At 41.9% G+C, this 19303-nt stretch overlaps 1 protein-coding gene across 1 annotated transcript in view; it reads right to left on the reverse strand.

Annotated features, from left to right (window-relative positions):
* LOC126092940 (cadherin-related tumor suppressor-like) overlaps positions 1-19303 on the reverse strand; it is a 518310-nt gene that overhangs the window by 113990 nt on the left and 385017 nt on the right. Inside the window, exon 24 of the mRNA XM_049908671.1 lies at positions 9854-10063. Coding sequence (XP_049764628.1) covers positions 9854-10063 — 210 coding nt within the window. The remainder of the gene's footprint in view (positions 1-9853; positions 10064-19303) is intronic.

Here is a 19303-nt window from a genome sequence, read left to right on the forward strand (position 1 = left end):
AAGTTTTGTTTGCATGAATTGAAAATGGATCAGGAAAATTCAGTATCTGTGTACAACAAATGGTTGCAGGTGCTAAAACATAGGGAAATCATGTCCAATCAGTATTCTACATTTGGTGATTTCAAAAGCGCATTTCTAAATATTGGTCCTGTAAGAAAGAAAGAAGTATAAAAGAAAAATTATTTTGCACGCATAATTACAATCGGCACGAGGGGTCGATGCGTAACTTTCTTCAGAAATGCTAGGAATGTAATAGTTATTTGGACGAACTTATTACTGATAACGATTTGCTCATAATTTTGCTGAAGAATTTACCATGGGAAGTAAGAAACAATTAGTGACACAAACCTCTGATGATTCTGAGAGTTATGAAGAGTTGTAGATTGTCTGGAAGAAACTGAGAATGAAAGAATGGCGGTGGGATCAAAGAAAAATTTGACTAATTGCAAACAACATTTTCAGTGATGTGATGCACCGCAGAAAGATAATTTTGGATGTGCACTGTGGAATCAACAAAATGACAGTCGACAGGGGTATAATGACAAGTGAAGTGATGAACGTTCATAAAATTATGTGTGCAATGATATCTGGTTCCAAACTGATGAAAGGAGGGAAAATGAGTTTTGCAGACAGAACCAAGAGGTAGTGCACAATGAAAGAGTTCAGGACTGTTCACCACACCGAGATACAGATGACAGACACTGACAGTGCGTGCAACTGTCGATAAACTGAAATTAGTTTCAAATGAGGCTTGGTCTGGAATGAGTGAACAGCCTAGTGAGTCAGATATGAGAATACAGAAGACTGAATGTAAAACTGAAGATAATAGGACTGAGCTACTGGGAGAAGTTGTGCAGTTGTCAATGAGGTGTGGAATTCAGTGATTTAATTTAGTGCGAATGGTCGGAAAATTCCAGCAGTTTCAGATTTTGAAAGAGATACTGAAGCAATCTCCAAAAGTTTCTATGAACAGCTATGTGAAGGAGGAGGCACCTGTGTTCCCTGTCAATAGTCTGCATATAATTACTGCAACTGGGCATAGGAGTCATGCTGTTACTGGGCAGCCACTCATCAGGTGCAAGATTTTAGATAGATACTCTGTCGTGGTTGTACTGATTCTTGATTCTTTGACTGTGAATTGGAATTTTGGTAATGACTGGCTGGCACAAAGAAGATGTAAGACTATGGAAAAGGCTGTTTAAGTATCTTTGATGGGAGTGAAGAATTGGAGTTTAATTTCATCAGGTTCATCAGAGGAAAAGAAGAAGTGTCTGCAGGGTTAGAAAATAGATTTATTAAGAAGATGGTAAATTGTGGAATTGAAGCACCAGAAAGGAAGACAATGTGTCCACAGAGAAAGGAGAAGATATTTGTGATGTCACATTAAAAATTCAAGTGAAAGTAAATGATTTGCCAACCTGCCCATTTCCTGTAGAGAAGAACTGTGAGTAGTTTTACGTATGCACACCCAAGTCTTTTCAAATAAACCAGTGTTAATGAAATGAAAATATAAATGATTAATGTTCTGGTAATGATAGGATTGTTTAGACTGGTTGTGTATCTTCCCCAATGAAGTAGTATAAGGATAAGGATGTCTTCTATAGCAGATAAACAGTTACTCACTTGAAGGGTTACAGTTACTAACTTCAACAAATTGGCAATACGTACCAAGTAGCAGTGCGTAATTCTTTTCCATTTAATTAGACTGAGACACAGCAATGCATGGCCGTAAACAGCTAGCTTGAAATAAAATATACTTTCACTCACTTCTTAATTTCTTTATAGAAATCCAAGAACATTACAAAACATTTGAGAACATTCCAAGATATCAATAAATATCTGACACTTTTAAAGAAACCTCTGGAACTTTCTAGAACATTCCAGCATATTACAAAATATTGTCTATATATACCCTTCTGAGGTGGAACATCCTGGAATATTCTAGAACATTTCCACACCTTTTAGAAGCTGCTTACATTCTGCAACATTCTAGACCTTCCCAAAGGAGTCCATTGGTGTGATGGCCTCTTTTGACACCCATATCTCCAAATCCAACCCCTGAATCTTCACGGAGGAGGGACAACGGGCTAACGTACCATATAACCCACACAGGGCTACAGTGGGTGAGTTGTGCTCTCTCTCTCTCTCTGTCTCTCTTTCACACACAGGGTGAGACACATTGACTTTGTGAATAGTTCCAGATATTGTAATGAGGTTTTCCACAAATGATAGTGTGCTGAAGAGCACGTAATGTTTTGTGTGGATAATGCTCTGTACTCTAGTATCAACCGAGATAGTGAAACAAGTACGGTTGTTTATAACAGAACTGTATACTTTTCGTAACTGCATTCAACAGCTCTTGGGAAGACATTTACAGTGATATAGCACTTGTTAATATTGATGTTGAAAACTTTCACAAAAGAATCCGAGAAATGCAGTAAAATTGGAAAGTGGTGGGGCCAGAGTCTGCTACTGCAGTGTAACCACCACCAAGAAGAGCTCGCATGCCAGGCTCTGTTGTTATATGCAGCAAGACATGCTTATACTGCAAACCTGGTTTCCTACACAACGTTGATTCGTGGTCAGCTATGATTTTTGTATATGGAACTAGAGCATATGCTCAGCTTCTGCCACATCAGGTGGGGCTTAGGAAAACTACTTCAGATGTGTTTAGTTTCTAGGTTGTTGTGGAAACAACTACAGTTCTGTCAGACAGTTTTCCTTTGAAACCCTCCCCCTTGCTGCTTTCTTGTCAAAGCCAAACCAGAAACATCGGTCACTTATACTTCGTAATAGCTTCATCCGTGGAAAAAAAGAAACTATTGTGTATACCTGACCTGCTTTTGTATGGAGATGCCTGAATACTACTTAAAGGTAAAACACCTGCTGTCAGACAAATGTGTCTATAGACACTGCTCAAAATTGTAATAAGACCGAATACACTTTAAATGAACTACACATTTTATTCCGAATGACTGATGACATGTCCTCCAAAAAATAAATACTTTTTTAACAAAAAGTAGTGCTCAAATTGTTTACCACGGACTGCAAGGCACATCTGCACTCATCGTTCAAGAGACAGATGAACAGATTTGACAGCACATATCGTCTGGTGTAGCTGGTGCTTCACGATAGACTGCATCTTTCAGTGCTTCCCATAGAAAGAAATCAAGGAGACTGACTGGCCGTGGTATTGCAGCATTCCATCTTATCCAATGGTCAGGAAACATTTCATTCAGTTCTTGCATTGCAATGTGAGAAGAGTGAGCTGGGCAGTTGTTGTGTTGGAACAACACACACTGCTGCTTATCCAATGGTACCACTTCTAGAAGAACAGGCGGAATGCTCATAAGAAAATGTGCATATGTACTTCCATTTAAGACCTCCAGAGCCCGGCCTCAGTAATTTGGTTTGTTTCCTTTCTTCTGTCCATTCACACTTGTCTACAGAACTAGGAACTTTGTTAAGCATCTCAAATGTGATGGTTCCTACTTGCCTTAAAGTGCTAATGGTGAATGCTGAGCTGGTTCCTTCAGAAGGTCATAACCAAATTCTTTTCCCATCCTTCCCTAATATGAGCTGGTACTCCTCCTTTAATTACATCAGCCACGAAGGGATATTGAACCATAATCTCTCTTTCTTTCTTCCTTCTGTCTTTCTGTGTTGTTTTGTTTATGAACTTTTAAGCTTCATCTGCCTTCATGTTTGATTTGATTTGAAATCAGCCTCAGTGGAAGACATTACTTTAACATCCTCTCAACAGTTGAGTGAAAGGAGATCACTTACATCACCAGTCATTCGGCCCTACTTACAATGACCACTTGTGGCTCATCTGGGATGAAGTACTGTCCCACAACGGAATTTCCTATGATGCTGCATCATATGTTTATGCCCCATAGTCGTTGGTAATGTACATGACGAAGCCAGCATGGATTTTCAGCTGCAGTAGTGCATGTTTCATAAATTTATATTTCTGTGGTGCGTGACCAATCCTTTGTTGGAAAGAGCAAATGTTGAAAAATTGTAGTGTCACCTACCAGGCACTGCACACCAAACCAACAAAATTCTGTATGATGGTCAACTTCATGTCCTCTGGTGCCTGATGATAAGGGTGGAATTTATGTTGATGCAAGGTGCAAATGACACTCGTCTGGCTCATCTCATATTCCTCGGTGATACCTCTCATGCCACTGTGCAGGCTGATAAGCATTGTAGCCAGAACAGCTTCTTCATCTGCTCTGTTAGTTGCTGTCTTCATCCTCGTGCTGTTTGACACTGAAGCTACCTGTTCGCACTAATGATATAATAATTCATGCAAGTGCCTGGGGTGAAGGACATTGGCAACCAGAACACATATCCCTATACCACTGTATCATTTCGACAGCATTTCTTTGACATTTGCTGCATAAAAGTAACTTGCACAATTTCTCCTCATTGATGTACATGATGTAAGCAAGGTATGTTGAAGTAGAAATTAACTGCCAACGAACGATGCCATTTCTGCTAGTCCTGCAGTACCGACAAGCACAGTCGGAAGGCTTGATACGATGACATAACCTGCCATGAGCATGTTTCCACTGTTTCTGGCCGACTTGCCTTTCAATTTTAGAATATTACTCAGATTCTTTTGTGAAGACTTTCAACCTCAAAACTAGCAAGCTTTCCATCACTGTACATGTCTTTTCAAGCACTTTGGGATGCCATTAAAAAAGTATTTTATTTAAAATTCATACTTGCTTCAATATCTTGACTCATACTAGAGTTAAGAATGTTTATCACTTAACAAAAGTGTGCACCCTTAGCATATTATCATTTGCTGAGAATCTGATTTTGATATCTGGAACCATTCATGAAATTATATAGGTCTTACTTCTTACATGACTCACCTTGTATGACATTTTTACCACTGAAACAACTGGTTCAACAAAATGAAACTGAGTGCAACATCTGAAGCAACATTAAAAATGTGAGCACTGGACATTTATTATTGTGGCAGGCTTGGTGAAGGAAACATAAAAGTTAGTGTCACCAGTAATTTGTGAATATCTGTTTACTAGTGCCTTGTGACAAGCATCAAACTGTATTTTCATTATACAATCATTTAAGGAGGGATAATCCCAGATACCTGAAGAATTACAATCTGTCCAAGGGAAGATTAAATTACAAGTGAGACTCTGGAAATTCTATTCAACATATCATGTAAGTGAAAAAAAGCCAGTCACAAAAGGAATAGCACGACACTATATGTAAAGCATGAAGAGAGGACAGTGGATAAGTCCACGTTTGTGAGAATGCATTGTTTATTCAAGGTAAGTGGAGGCTATTTTGCTAATAGTTTAGGTGTGTACCTGTACTAACTGTGCAGCTAACATTAATTACATTGCTAATAACCAAAGAGCTGAGAAGGAAGGTAATATGAAGAACATTTGTGATGAAGCAAAACACTGAAAAATTGTTACAAGGTTTGTCAGCAGTGTAATACAGCTTGTCACAATTTGCTGGATGGAATAAAAGTCAGCATGTTGAAATAAAAATACACACGAAAAACGTGATTAGATCAATAATTAGTCATGCCGTAGCCACAAGAATGTGGATTTGGGTGTCTGTGTGGTTGTCTTCTAGAAAAGAACCAGTGCTCAAAAGTTAGTGTGAATGTCATTTTCTCTCATGTGTTTCTGTGCTTCATGCACTGATCTACTATAGGTGAGTGGTCGCCTTTCTCTTATTTGACATATCGCTCCCTCCAGGAATTACTGCAATATACAAGAAACGTAGAGATGAGGTTAAGTTCCTGAGAATAAAAATTGCTTTTGCAGTCTTAAAAATTATCAATTGAGTAAATCACTCAAATTACTGCAAATTCATCATTACAACAGTAGCCATCAGTACATCATAGGAAACAGAAGTATATACTGCTATCACATGTATTGTGGAAACTAACAAAAGGAAATGGCAGCATTAGTACTTCAGTCTTCGAACTGAAGACCACAGCAACAACAGCACTTCTACACTCCTTTCCTTTGTGTACTTTCTTAGGTAGCAAACATATATTGCAGGGTGTGGGGTTAGGATAACTGATTGGTGACTTCCTTGCCTTTTAGAAGCTCTAACCTCTGCCACAGGAAAAGCTGCAGGAGTATTCAGGGTCTGCTTTTCCACTTGCTTACCTTACACAGACTATGTAGTCAAAAGTAAATTAGCCTGAAAATAAATCTAAAAAATATATTGTAAGCAACATAATATAGGTAACAATAATATCACATAAATTGAAGGAAATAAAAAAGGAGGGTGGATAAAGATCAGAAGGAAGACAAAGTGTCAGAAAACATGCCTGAACATACTTTCATTTTGTTTAAAATGCTGCATACTCTTTCAAGACAATTAGATACATTTCACTTATGATTTTTAAGGTCATGGAGGTGTGTCTAGCAATGTTTCATAACAGTGATACTAAAAACAGCACAATTATTATAAATATGAGGACTATGATAAAGCTAATTCATTCAGTTTACATTCTAACTGAATGAAACTTCAACAGTTCAACTTGTGGGATATTGCACTGTTGGCACAAAGTCATGTGTCGTTTGGGACATGATAATGCAGAGCACATTAGAATGAGCACCTTAATACCACAACCTACATACTAAAATATTATCATGTCTGCACACGCTGGAACAACGATAATGAATGATTTTTAATGATGAAATTGACAAAAATAGATATGTACACTGAATGTAATCAACAAATTATAACTTTACGAAGCGCACAGCTTCTACTAATATCACATTTGGGAAACTTCACATCTTGCTAATATTTTAATACATAATTGTTTCTTAAGTCCTACTAATGAACACAATTCCTTACTATATCACTACTAATGACAATAAGGAGGAAAGTAAAGGCAAGCATAAAGGCACCATTGTAACAGAAATATGTCAAAATTGTGATAAGTTACTGACCAAAAATAAAAATAAATGCATATCTTCTTTTAAAAAAAGTACACAAAATATCAACTCTATCATTGTATTCAAGCACAGTGGACTTAAGTAAAATTAGTTTTACAAATTGCAATATGTGTGTACAATATGTTATTTAAGAAAAAGGAAAGATATGTAACAAGGAATTTATGTGATATTATTGTTACCTATATTATGTTGCTTACCCTGAAAATAATATTTACTGGACACAAGAAAATTATAAATGATATAATATGTACAGCCAAATACTGATGTAACAATTTAGTACTGCTGCACTGAATAAAATGTGATGCTTTCTGGAAGGATTAACTGTTTTCTACAGGTCTTAGTTGATTACGGAGGATATGATGAGGTTTCAAAGTTGATGTTGTTCCTGTCCTGCTTCCAGCTGCAGATGCCTTTTTCTTCTTCTCTACAATTGCATAGAATCATTCCAGGTATTTATTTTGCCTTACTTCTGGTAACAGCAAAAATAACTGGTCTCTGAGTCACAAAATATGGACAGAGTTTCTTCAGCATGCTTGGAAATAAGTTTTGACCTTTTCTTCAAACTTAAGATGTGCAAAAAGATTCTTATGGCACAGCATCTTTCTCACACTCAGGTATGGTGTTTGTGCACCGAGAAATGTTTCAGTAGCACAAGCGAACAATTGAGAGAGAAGGGGGAGAGGGGGGACATGTGAGAGGGAGTGAGCAAATAAGAACATTGATTTCTGCAATAGGAGAGTTTTCACTTCTAAAACAGCAAAATGCTGAAGGTTTACATTTGTGTCAGGCTTTGTTCTGATAGATGGACACATCCACCACATTTCCATTCACAGTAAAGATAAATACATCTCATAGCAAACTTATACTAATAACAAGAAGCTAAGTTTGGCTCCATTATTTTTGTATGGGTGAACCTAAAAGGATTTCACCAAGCATCAAACAATAAACTAACATTAAGAATTTCATAATAAGGGACAATTTGTGAAATTTCTGTCTCTGTTTAAGTATTTGTTTTTATTCTTTGATTTTAAATGAAAGAATATCAGTTTTGCAAATAGCCTTCATGGGTTTGCCGCCAGATGTCATTGCGCAAATTCCACAGTATTTTCAGGGAGCAACTGTCCGATACCTTCAGGTGATTGAACCCCACTGTTGGCTAGGTACGACTGAAGGTATCTGCACGTCAGCGCCCCAGTATATAAACATGTGCATCAAGAATGTGCAGGCATGGAAACTACACATGTGCAATGATTTGCAGATAGATGGCGCAATACTCACACGCCCTCTGCCGAAAATCGCAGAGCAGGCCTCTCGTGTGTGCACTGTATGCTATGTTTACTAACAGTGTGGTCAGACATGACTCATAAAAAACCAGTCTAAACCAATGATATGAAGGATCTGTTATTGAAAAAGCTTGATTTTCTCGTCATGATTTAATAACAGCCAATGCAGGGTTCCAGCCTGTGCTTAGTTGAAATCCTGCATCCCTGTTGATGATATTATCAGCTGCATGGATATGTACTGCTTCCTTAATGATGCAGTCCCAGAAAGATGATGCCAAAGATAAAAATTCCATCTTCTTATAAATTATGCAACGTCCTGTATTCAGACAGTGTTCTGCAATTTCCTACTTCTCTGGCTGGCATAGGTGTGTATGGTGTTGATGTTCATTGCAGTGCTCTTGTAGTGACATGTCTGGTCTGGCCTATACATGCCACCCCACACTGACAACGGATCTTATACACACCACACATTTCCACAGACCAAGATCATCCTTAACCGAACCCAACAGGTTCCTCAGTTTTGCAGATGGACAGAAAACACCCTTAATGTCATATCTTCTGAGGACTCATCTGGTTCTTTACGACATGGCACCGAAATACGGCAAGAAGGCAAAAGTGGTGGGCGTATTTGTGTCTTCATTCTGCTCCATGGATTGAATCTTGCTTGAGCCTGAATGCATTATGTATCTGTCTCTCAGAATTACCGTTTTGTCAGAATACTGTCTTCAAATGTTGTATCTCACTCAACAGGTTTTCAGGATCAGTCTATGAACTAATGTATGTAGTGCACTTCTGCATTTTGCAGGATGATGGTTGCTTATGGCCTGCAAACATAGCTCTGTATGTGTTGGCTCGCAATAGATGCTGTCCCCCAAGGGTCCATGCTGTTAGTAAATATAGAGTACAGTGCACGTGCAGGAGGGCCGCTCTGCGATTTTTGGTAGAGGACATTTGAGTATGGTGCCATCCATTTGCAAATGATTGTGCGTGTTTGATTTCTGTACCTGCACATTCTTTGTGCACGTTTTATGTGCAGGGGCATTCACACGTGGATACCGTCTGTTGTACCTAGCCATCAGCAAAGTTCAGCCACCTGAAGACGTCAGAGAGTTTCTTCGAGGAAATATTGTGGAATTTGCACATCAGCCGACGGCAAACCTGTGAAGACTAGTTACAAGATATCCACTGGGAAAGCTTGAACAGTCACAATATATGTTTTATTTTCATAATTTTCAAAATGAGAGTCATTTGAAAAGTCTCGTTTCTTTTCTATAGTTGAAACTCATCTATTGTTTATATCATTTTTAGAAGTAGACTTCTTTCTTTACACTTCCAGTACATTCCACTTCAGTGAAGTAATACACACCTGTGTTCACATTTGTTTCCCTTCATTAGTTATTCAGTTTAGCAGCTACACTTTGGGTGAGCTGAATAGTAGGTATAAGAAGACAGCACTGATGATAATTAAGAAATTAATAAAAGTTTGGTTTGTATTTACATCAATTTGTCAACTGACTACAGTGCTCCAGTTAAGTTACAAAAATTTCTAAATGGACTGTACGATGTAAAATGGAACAGTCCAAAAGTCTCAGATCTGCTACATACCTCGAGGATGACAGCTGGTGTGGCAAAGACGAGAGTGCGGCTGTCCCAGACGAGGGTGCGGTTGGGGCGGACACGCAGTGCCTCAGAACAGGAGGCACCATTCTGGCAGGGCGCACGCTGCCGGCACGCACTGTACGCCACGGACAGGGCTGGCAGTAGCGGTGCAGCCCGCGACAGCGCCTCCGTCACTGCTGCTCTGTCACGGTAGCCCTGTGAGTGGGAAAGAACGGTAGCTTTTCTTCCTCACTGCAGGTTACACTGTCCTGTCAAATCAAACTCACACTCTCCTCAAAAATACTGTTAAAGTATAGTAGTAACAATTTCTGTTCATTTTGTGTTTCTGGTCTCCTCTTCAAGTTAACTAAAATTCAATCATTCCTTGAGTGCAGAACACAAAGTGAAAATGCTTCATTGTCAAATTAATATCATCAAAACTTACTTGAATGTCCACACTCTGTCCAGTCTGGCAATACGAAATTCTTTTAAAAGAAAAGAGTGACACATTAAAAAATCACAGAATCACTCCTAAAGCCACTGTCTATTCTATTGATCTCACATTTGCAGGAGAACATAATCTAAAATCTTCAGTAGAAATCACTAAATCACAGAATGTCTGATCACTAAATCACAGAACGTCTGAAGCATGGCATCATGATTTATACAGCCAGTTGGTCAAAATAAAGCAACTCAGATACTAAAGGCTGTTAAGGGATGTATATAATATAAAAATATTTCTCGCCACTGACAATCGCTCTCCAGAATGTATCTCCACATTCAAACACTAATTTCACCTGAACAACAATCTCTTGCTGTTTAAAAAGTCCTCTTGTGAGATGCTATCCATTTTCAAGAAATGAAACTACAACTCAAATACATCTTTCAAAGATGGACTGATAAGTAATAAGCAATAACAACCATTCCAGTTACATGGTACTGAATTCTTTTGCAGTTACACTGAATTTACAGTTACCCCTCCCCCCTCATTTGACTTGTGCCGTATTATACCAGCTTCAATGACAAAATTATATTGGTATGACTACCAACCAGCTGTCACCCAGGATGAACGGCCACTGTCACACTGCGGCCAAGAGCAAAGTAGACCAACCCGTGGCACAGCATACTATTGAACATAACACACTTGATTTCAATGGCTGCTTCACTTCCGAAGTCATCTGCATCCTTCCCTCCACCACCAGCTTTTCTCAACTGCACGGACAGGAGTTATCCTTACAACATGTTCTCCGCTCCCGTAATTATCCCAGCCTCAACATGGTAACATACTGTCCCACATCCTTCATCCAAAAGTTTCCACCCATCTTATCATCTCCTCCCCATTCTCATCTCCCACACCATTTATTTGCAGCCCTCTGCCAACACAATCGGCCGTCTTTCTCCACTCCTCTTCTCTTTTGTCCCTGTTTCCCCAACCTCCGTCCCAGAACCTCCTTACACTACGCCTGTCGGCAGTCTAGTCGCTCCACACTCCATCAGACAGTGTTTGTCTATCTCCTCACCCATACACTACATCCCTTCCTCTTGCCCGCCACCTCCAGATTGCTGCTTGCATCCAATGTGATGCTGCATTTCAGCCTGAGATGCTGGAGTTGGCGAATGTGTGTGCATGAGGTGTACTTGCTGCTTGCTTTTGTGTGTGAGTGTGTTTCTCTCTTTACTGACAAAGACTACGGTCGAAAGCTATATGTGCGCATCTTCTAATCTTGCCTGTCTGTGACTTGACCTGTATTCTTTCGGTAAGTAGCAATCTATCGTTTCCTAAATAGTTCATATATTAAATATTCTTATTTTATCTAAATCCCCTGATCTCTTATTTAACTTTATAAGCAACTAATCTAAGAATTTGTCAATTGTGTACTTAATAACACATCTATGGTTCAATGAATATCGCATTATGTCTCCACGACACACCTTGAAATTCTGGAGGTACTTTATCAAGAAAAGAACTGTGATTTGGTTCAGGTTTCAATATAAGGTCCTCGAGCTCTTGGATGCAAGTGTTCATGCAAATCTGCATGTGCTTGTGATCTAAATTTGACTTTTGAAAAGTCAAAGACAATTCGTTGAGAAGAAACATTACATCTTTCATACAAGACAATACTGACAAAAATTTCACACACTTCACATTTTTTACCAAGCCAACAGTTACTCGTCTTTTTTCTTTTTCCAGCACAGATACCACAGAATTCCAATTTACATACTATGAATTTACCACCTCTTCCAAAGACAGCCAGAAAATGGCAAAGTTTCTAACAATATTTTTCCTTGGCTCATTAAATATTTTTTGCATATCTTTTAATGTTTTGGAATTCTTTGGTGACTGTTCAGAGTTGCTATAAACTCTGTTTAGAGTATTTTGAAACTTTACATGCTCTAAACAGTATTCAGCTGCTTGACTGACTGCTAGAGCTAAATGCACAGATAATATAAGGGGTAATTGTTTTTAAAAGGAACTGCCACCCCAGATCAAACTCCTGTCATAACAGATCCACCATCACTAACAACCGAGGAACATTTACTCTTATCAATGGCATGCCTACATGCCTATGCAAAATTCCTCCAGCTCATGAATATATATCTCTTGCAGTACATTATATTAGCAGACAAAGAGCTAAGTAGAGCATGTACATTTTCCCCTTATTACAAACATAACAAGAGGTTCTGTTTGAGTAATGTGAGTAGACTTATCTATCAGGATTGAATACCACCTGGCTCACTTTATTTTTGACAACAGGCCACAGCAGCCCACCACCCCACAGCCGTCCGACACCGAACCCAGTGTTATTGTGCAGTTCGGCCCCCAGTGGACCCCCAAGGGAACGCCTCATACCAGACATGTGTAACCCCAAATGTTTGTGTGGTAGAATAATTGTGCTGTACACGTACATGAAAACGGTGTTTGCGCAGCATTGGCCGGCACAGTGTAACTAAGGGGGAACCAGCCCACATACGCTGAGGTAAATGGAAAACCGCCTTAAAAACCATCCACAGGCTGGCCGGCACACCAAACCTCGACACTAATCTGCCAGTCGGATTCATGCCGGGTACCGGCACACCTTCCCCTTCAGGAAGCAGTGTGTTCGACCACGAGGCTAGCCGGGTGGGCATTCCAAAGTTCTCACAGAAGAAAGAGGGTCCGCTAAAAGTGGATTGATAAGAGTCAGGGGACTCAAACAGTAAAATACATAAAAGATTAGATCAAATCTAAAAACTGGAAAAAAATAGTGGTCTTTCCATGGGGGGTGGTCATGGGGTCCCAGACTGAGAAGACATGAAGAGAGGCCCCAACCACAACCACCCTGCCCCTGCTCCACGAGTAGAGCAAAACCTTATCTACATCTACATGGATACTCTGCAAATCACATTTAAGTGCCTGGCAGAGGGTTTATCGAACCACCTTCGTAATTCTCTATTATTCCAATCACGCATAGCACGCGGGAAGAATGAACACCTATATCTTTCCGTACGAGCTCTGATTTCCCTTATTTTATCTTTGTGATCGTTCCTCCCTATGTAAGTCTGTGTCAACAAAATATTTTCGCATTCAGAGGAGAAAGTTGGTGACAGGTATTTTGTGAGAAGATTCCGTCGCAACGAAAAACACCTTTCTTTTAATGATGTCCATCCCAAATCCTGTATCATTTCTGTGACTCTCTCTCCCATATTTCGCGATAATACAAAACGTGCTGCCTTTCTTTGAACTTTTTTGATGTACTCAGTCAGTCCTATCTGGTAAGGATCCCACACTGTGCAACAGTATTCTACAAGACGTCAGACAAGCGTAGTGTAGGCAGTCTCCTTAGTAGGTCTGTTACATTTTCTAAGTGTCCTGCCAATGAAATGCAGTCTTTGGTTAGCCTTCCCCACAACATTTTCTACGTGTTCCTTCTGATTTAAATTGTTCGTAATTGTAATTCCTAGGTATTTAGTTGAATTTACGGCTTTTAGATTAGACTGATTTATTGTGTAATCAAAGTTTAACCTGTTCTTTTTAGCACTCATGTGGATGACCTTACACTTTTCGTTATTTAAGGTCAACTACCACTTTTCGCATATTTCGATATTTCTTCTAAATCGTTTTGCAGTTTGTTTCGATCTTCTATTGACTTTATTAGTCGATAAACGACAGCGTCATCTGCAAACAACCGAAGATGGCTGCTCAGATTGTCTCCCAAATCGTTTATATAGGTAAGGAACATCAAAGGGCCCGTAACACTACCTTGGGGAATGCCAGAAATCACTTCTGTTTTACTCGATGACTTTCTGCAAATTACAACGAACTGTGACCTCTCTGACAGGAAATCACAGATCCTGTCGCATAACTGAGATGATATTCCATAAGCACGCAATTTCCCTACGAGCCGCTTGTGTGGTACAGTGTCAAAAGCCTTCCGGAAATCCAGAAATACAGGATCGATCTGAAATCTCTTGTCAATAGCACTCAGCACTACATGTGAATAAATAGCTAGTTGTGTTTCACAAGAATGATATTTTCTAAACCCATGTTGACTGTGTGTCAATATACCATTTTCTTTCAGGTAATTCATTACGTTCGAACACAATATATGTTCTAAAATCCTGCTGCATATCGACGTTAATGGTATGGGCCTGTAATTTAGTGGATTACTCCTACTACCTTTCTCGAATATTGGTGTGACCTGTGCAACTTTCCAGTCTTTGGGTACGGATCTTTTGTCGAGCGAACGGTCGTATATGACTGTTAAGTATGGAGCTAATGCATCAGCATACTCCGAAAGGAACCTAATTGGTATACAGTCCAGACCAGAAGACTTGCTTTTATTAAGTCATTTAAGTCGCTTCACTACTCCGAGTATATTTACTTCTACGTTACTCATGTTGGCAGCTGTTCTCAATTCGAATTCTGGAAACAACCACTTTCACAGAGGAAACTGAGGACCAGTTCAATTATCTAGGAATTGTCTGCTAATTTTAAAATTAAGGAAGACTATACTTAGCACGAAGGGCCAAAGAAGGGGACATTCCACCAATATTTGGGATACCATCAGTCTCACTCCACAATCATATTGTGCACGTGGTTCATTACGCAGGAGGAAACAATGGGTGAGCCTGGTAGATGGCATAAAACAGTGGACTCCGTCTGAGAGGAGCAGAAGGAAGAGCACCAAAGTGCAGTTGTCTCCTCGATTGTGCAGAGTTTATTACTGAGAGCCGTAGCACACCATATGTCATTTCACTTTTGGGCAAAGACAGATTTGACACAGATCTGTATATCAACACCTGGAGTCATGAAAGGCAATGAAGGGTGAGTATCAGCTTCTCTAGCCAAACAGTCAGCCAGTTCATTCCCTGGGATACCCACCTGACTCGGAACCTAGAGAAAGACAACTGAGCAGGCGGCACGGCCAGGGGACAAGAGGTGGTCACGGATAGCAGAGACCAAACGACGACGAGACTAGCAGATTGCCCACTGAGTCGGTATATGTTAAAACACTGTGGAGGGAAGCCTGAGTAGCAAAATAGAGGGCCCTGGTGATGGTTAGCAGCTCTGCTGTGAATACATTCCATGATTCCAGGAATAAATGGTGTTCTAAGCCAGTAGGAGACGTGGAAGGGTAGAAAGCATAGAGGTGACAGAGACCCTAGGGCTCTGGAACAGGTCTGTCCTAATCTGTGGTCTAGGCACCATCCAAGGGGCAGTATGAGAGGAAATACACAGGACGCATTTCAGTGAGTGGAGATGGAGATCCCGACAAAGTGAGATGCATTCCGACTGGCAATTCCACCTATGGATGGTGATCAGGAGGGAGATGCCCCTTGCTTGCAAAGAGGACTTATTCTGTGAGGAGACTGTCACTGGGACTAGTGCAAAAGGCACCAACAGCCAGATGCACCCCACAATGATGGACAGGGTCAAGTATCTTCTGAGTGGAAGGAGCCACTGACACATAAACCTGACTTCCACAGTAAAGATGGAGAAGAGTAGCAAGGTCTGCACCCCAAGATGTGTGGCCCAGGAAGCAGAGAGCATTAAGCTTCTGCATGCATGTGGTCTTCAGCTGGTGAATATGGGACAGTCATGTCAGCTTTTTATCAAAAAAAAGGCCTAAGAAACGGGACTGTGCTTTAACATCTGGGAGCTAGTCACCTAAATAAAGTTCTGAATCAGGGTTTACTACGGGTTGACGACAAAAAGTCATAATCTGAATTTTAGAGGCAGAAAATTGGAAGCCACTGGAGACATCCATCGGATGGCACCCTGGAGCCAGCTCCCAGCAGACCCTATCAAGTGGGAGCTGCACCAGATGCAAAAATCGTCGGCATACGATGCTGGGATAACCTGAGGGCCAACAAAGGTCACAAGCCCATTTATGGCTATGAGGAAGAGTGTGACACTTAATACAGAACCGTGTGGGATATCATTCTCCTGAATCTGAGGGGAGCTGAGTGAGGTGTCAACTTGAACCGAGAAGAACTGGGGGGATTAAAACTCACCAATAAAAATCTGAAGAGGGTCGCAAAATCACCATTCGTGGAGGGTAACTAAAATGTGATGGTGCCAAGCCATGTTGTATGCCTTATAGGTGCTGACGGTTAATAAAAGCCTGTCAGATTGCAGTTTACAATCTAAATAAATGGTCAGTTGGAGGCTTCCTGGAAGCCACACTGGTAAGGGGACAAAGGCTCCGAGATTCGAGTATCCGACAGAATTGGAAGCTAACCCTCCTTTCAAGCAGTTAACAAAGTACGTTTGTCAGGCTAACTGGGTGGTAGCTGTCCAGAGACGTTGGGTTCTTCAGAGGCTTAAGGACAGGGACAACTCTACTGTCTCGGCATTGTGAGTTTTCTTTCTTTCTTTCTTTCTCGCATTTTGTGTATTCCTCTTCAACCAGCACTGTCTCCTCTTTACGCTTGTCCTTTGGGATGCTTTGCCCTAGGTTATGGCTCCTAGACCAGAAAACTTTAGCAGGTGGGTGTAGGAGATAGTGAACAATTTTTAATCCCGGCCTGGGGCCACCTCGTGTGCAGAGGTAAGAGTCTGCAAGAATTCCCATCCAGTGACGGGTTCAATATAGGGTTCAGCTCAGTGAGGGTTGAAACGGAGGGGGGTCTATTCAACTCACTATTTCTGGCAGAGAAAGGTAGCAGGATAGGAAGAGGACACCGGCCCTGTTGCACAGTGTGTCGCAAGGTGTTCTGCGAGGACTAATGGATCAGTAGACAGAGCATCTTGGAGGATAAGCCCCTGGACAGTCGACTGTCACTGGCAGCCCAGAAGGCTACAGAGCTCGGATCGAACCTGCGATGAAGAGCCACACGTCTCCAGGGATGACAGATAGTGCTCCCAGAATTCCTTTTTATTCCGCTTAATAAGGTAAGGAGCCTTAGCGTGGAGACACTTAAAAGTGAGGAGGGTGTCGCTTAAATTGCTGCAGCACCCTTCGTGGCCCTGGAAAGTGACTGCTACGTCCACGGTCCATCACACCACTGGTCGACGATGTGGGGGACTTGTGGGTAGGGGATCAGCTGTGCCAGCACCGTGAAGAATAGTGGCAGAGATTCCCCGCACGATCGCATCGACGCAATTCGAGACAGAGGTCTCAAAGTGCACAGCAGACGCATATATGCGAAATGCTCAACGTGGGGGCCTATCTGCCTGGTGGTAGTAGGGTAATGACAGAATCACTGGAAAGAGGTCACTGTCACAAAGATAATCATAGCATGACCAATGTAGGCAAGCCGTGAGAGCGGGGGAAGAGATTGTGAGATCAATAGCACTAAAGGTGCCACGAGCGACACTGAAGTGGGTAGCGGTATCATTGAGGAGACACAAATCAAAGTCTGTAGTAAGTTGGTCAAGTAGAAGACCTCTACCCGACAAAGTGGCACTCTCCGACAGCGGGCGGTGTGTATTGAAGTGGCTTCGGGTCCTCGGAGCGCGGGTCTCTCCTCTGGCACGAGGGTGCCAGCTTACCGTCCTGAGATTGGCAGGGAGGGGTGTTCCGAGACGGAGCCCTATCCCTAGCACGACCCAGAGAAGAGCACGCATTCCAAGGAGTGGGAGTGGGAGTGGGAGGAGGAGGAGGAGGAGGAGGAGCAGTTCCTGGGGAGGGGGAGGAGGGAGGTGCGGGAGCTGCTGAGGTTAAGGAAAGGGAAGGGGCAGGATGGGAGGAAGGATGAGAGGTGAGGAGGAGAAGACGTAATTGAGGCAATGGTAGAGAAGAATTTACAGGGTGAAGTCTGTGAAACTTTGACACTCCGGTGAGTCCGGAGAATGGAGACCGTAGCAGTTTACACAGTTAGGAGGTGAGGTGCAAGGGCTCCTGACACGAAGAGGGCAGCCACAGATGGAAGTGGTATCGCATCGCAAGGACGTACAGCCGAACTCGAGGCAGTGGAAACGGCGCGTGGGAGGTTTCGTGTCGCATCTGTACACCGTTACCTTGACCTTCTCGGGCAGGGTATCCCCCTCAAATGCCACGATGAAATCGCCAGTGTCTACACGGTGGTCCTCAGAGTATTTCTGGACACACCGGACGAAATGAAAGCTTTATCGTTCCAGATTAGCCATAAATTCGTCATTGAACTGAAGAAGAAATTCCCTATGGAAAATTACATACTGTGTCATACTGAGTGACTCATGAAGAGCGATAGCCACGGGGATGTCTCCTAAATGGTCCCAGGCAGAGAGGGAGGCTCACTGACTGGCAGAAGTTGTCTTTATAAGGAGAGAGCCAGGTCTCATCTTGCTTAATGACTCAATATTTCTGAACTTGTCTTCAATATGTTCCACAAAAAAAAGAGGGTTTGGTGACGGCAAAAGTCTCCCTGTCAGTCCTGGTACAAGCCAGGAACCGTGGAAAGGATTTTGCCCCAAGCCAACAAGTGTGGCCCTCCTCTCAGGGTGTACCCAAGGAGGATAAGGTTGTAATGGCAGAAACAGGAACTGAGACAGAACTATGACGAGGAACAGATGCGGCCACAGTAGAGCCGCCAGAGAGTTTAACACATTTCGTGTGCCAAACATCTGCCCTGGTACCACCCACTCCGAACAGGGGCTCGCCTTGTGGGTGCCACCCAGCCACAGTGATGGCCATCTGGCAGGGCAGTCATTGCCAGGAGTTCAGAATCCGTGAATAGATGGGCAACCACTGCCAGATTTGCATAAGGCGTTCGCAGTGCAGGTATCGGCAGTGTGATCCCTGTAGAGTCTGGGGGCTCAGCCAGACAGGTACATGACAGCCCCAACACACAGACTGGCTACTCAGCTGGTGACCCAGCAAGGAGGCAAAAGGGCTTTGGTGGGAAGGGAAGGGAAGGGAAGGGAAGGGAAGGGAAGGGAAGGGAAGGGAAGGGAAGGGAAAAGCAAAGGGAAGGGAAGGGAGAAAAGGGAGAGGGAGAGGAGGAGAATGGGGAGAGAACTGAAACTAAAGATGCTAGAGAGGGAGTTCTTTC

This window comes from Schistocerca cancellata, chromosome 7, assembly GCF_023864275.1.
Source record: "Schistocerca cancellata isolate TAMUIC-IGC-003103 chromosome 7, iqSchCanc2.1, whole genome shotgun sequence".
In the NCBI taxonomy this organism is placed as follows: Eukaryota; Metazoa; Arthropoda; class Insecta; order Orthoptera; family Acrididae; genus Schistocerca; species Schistocerca cancellata.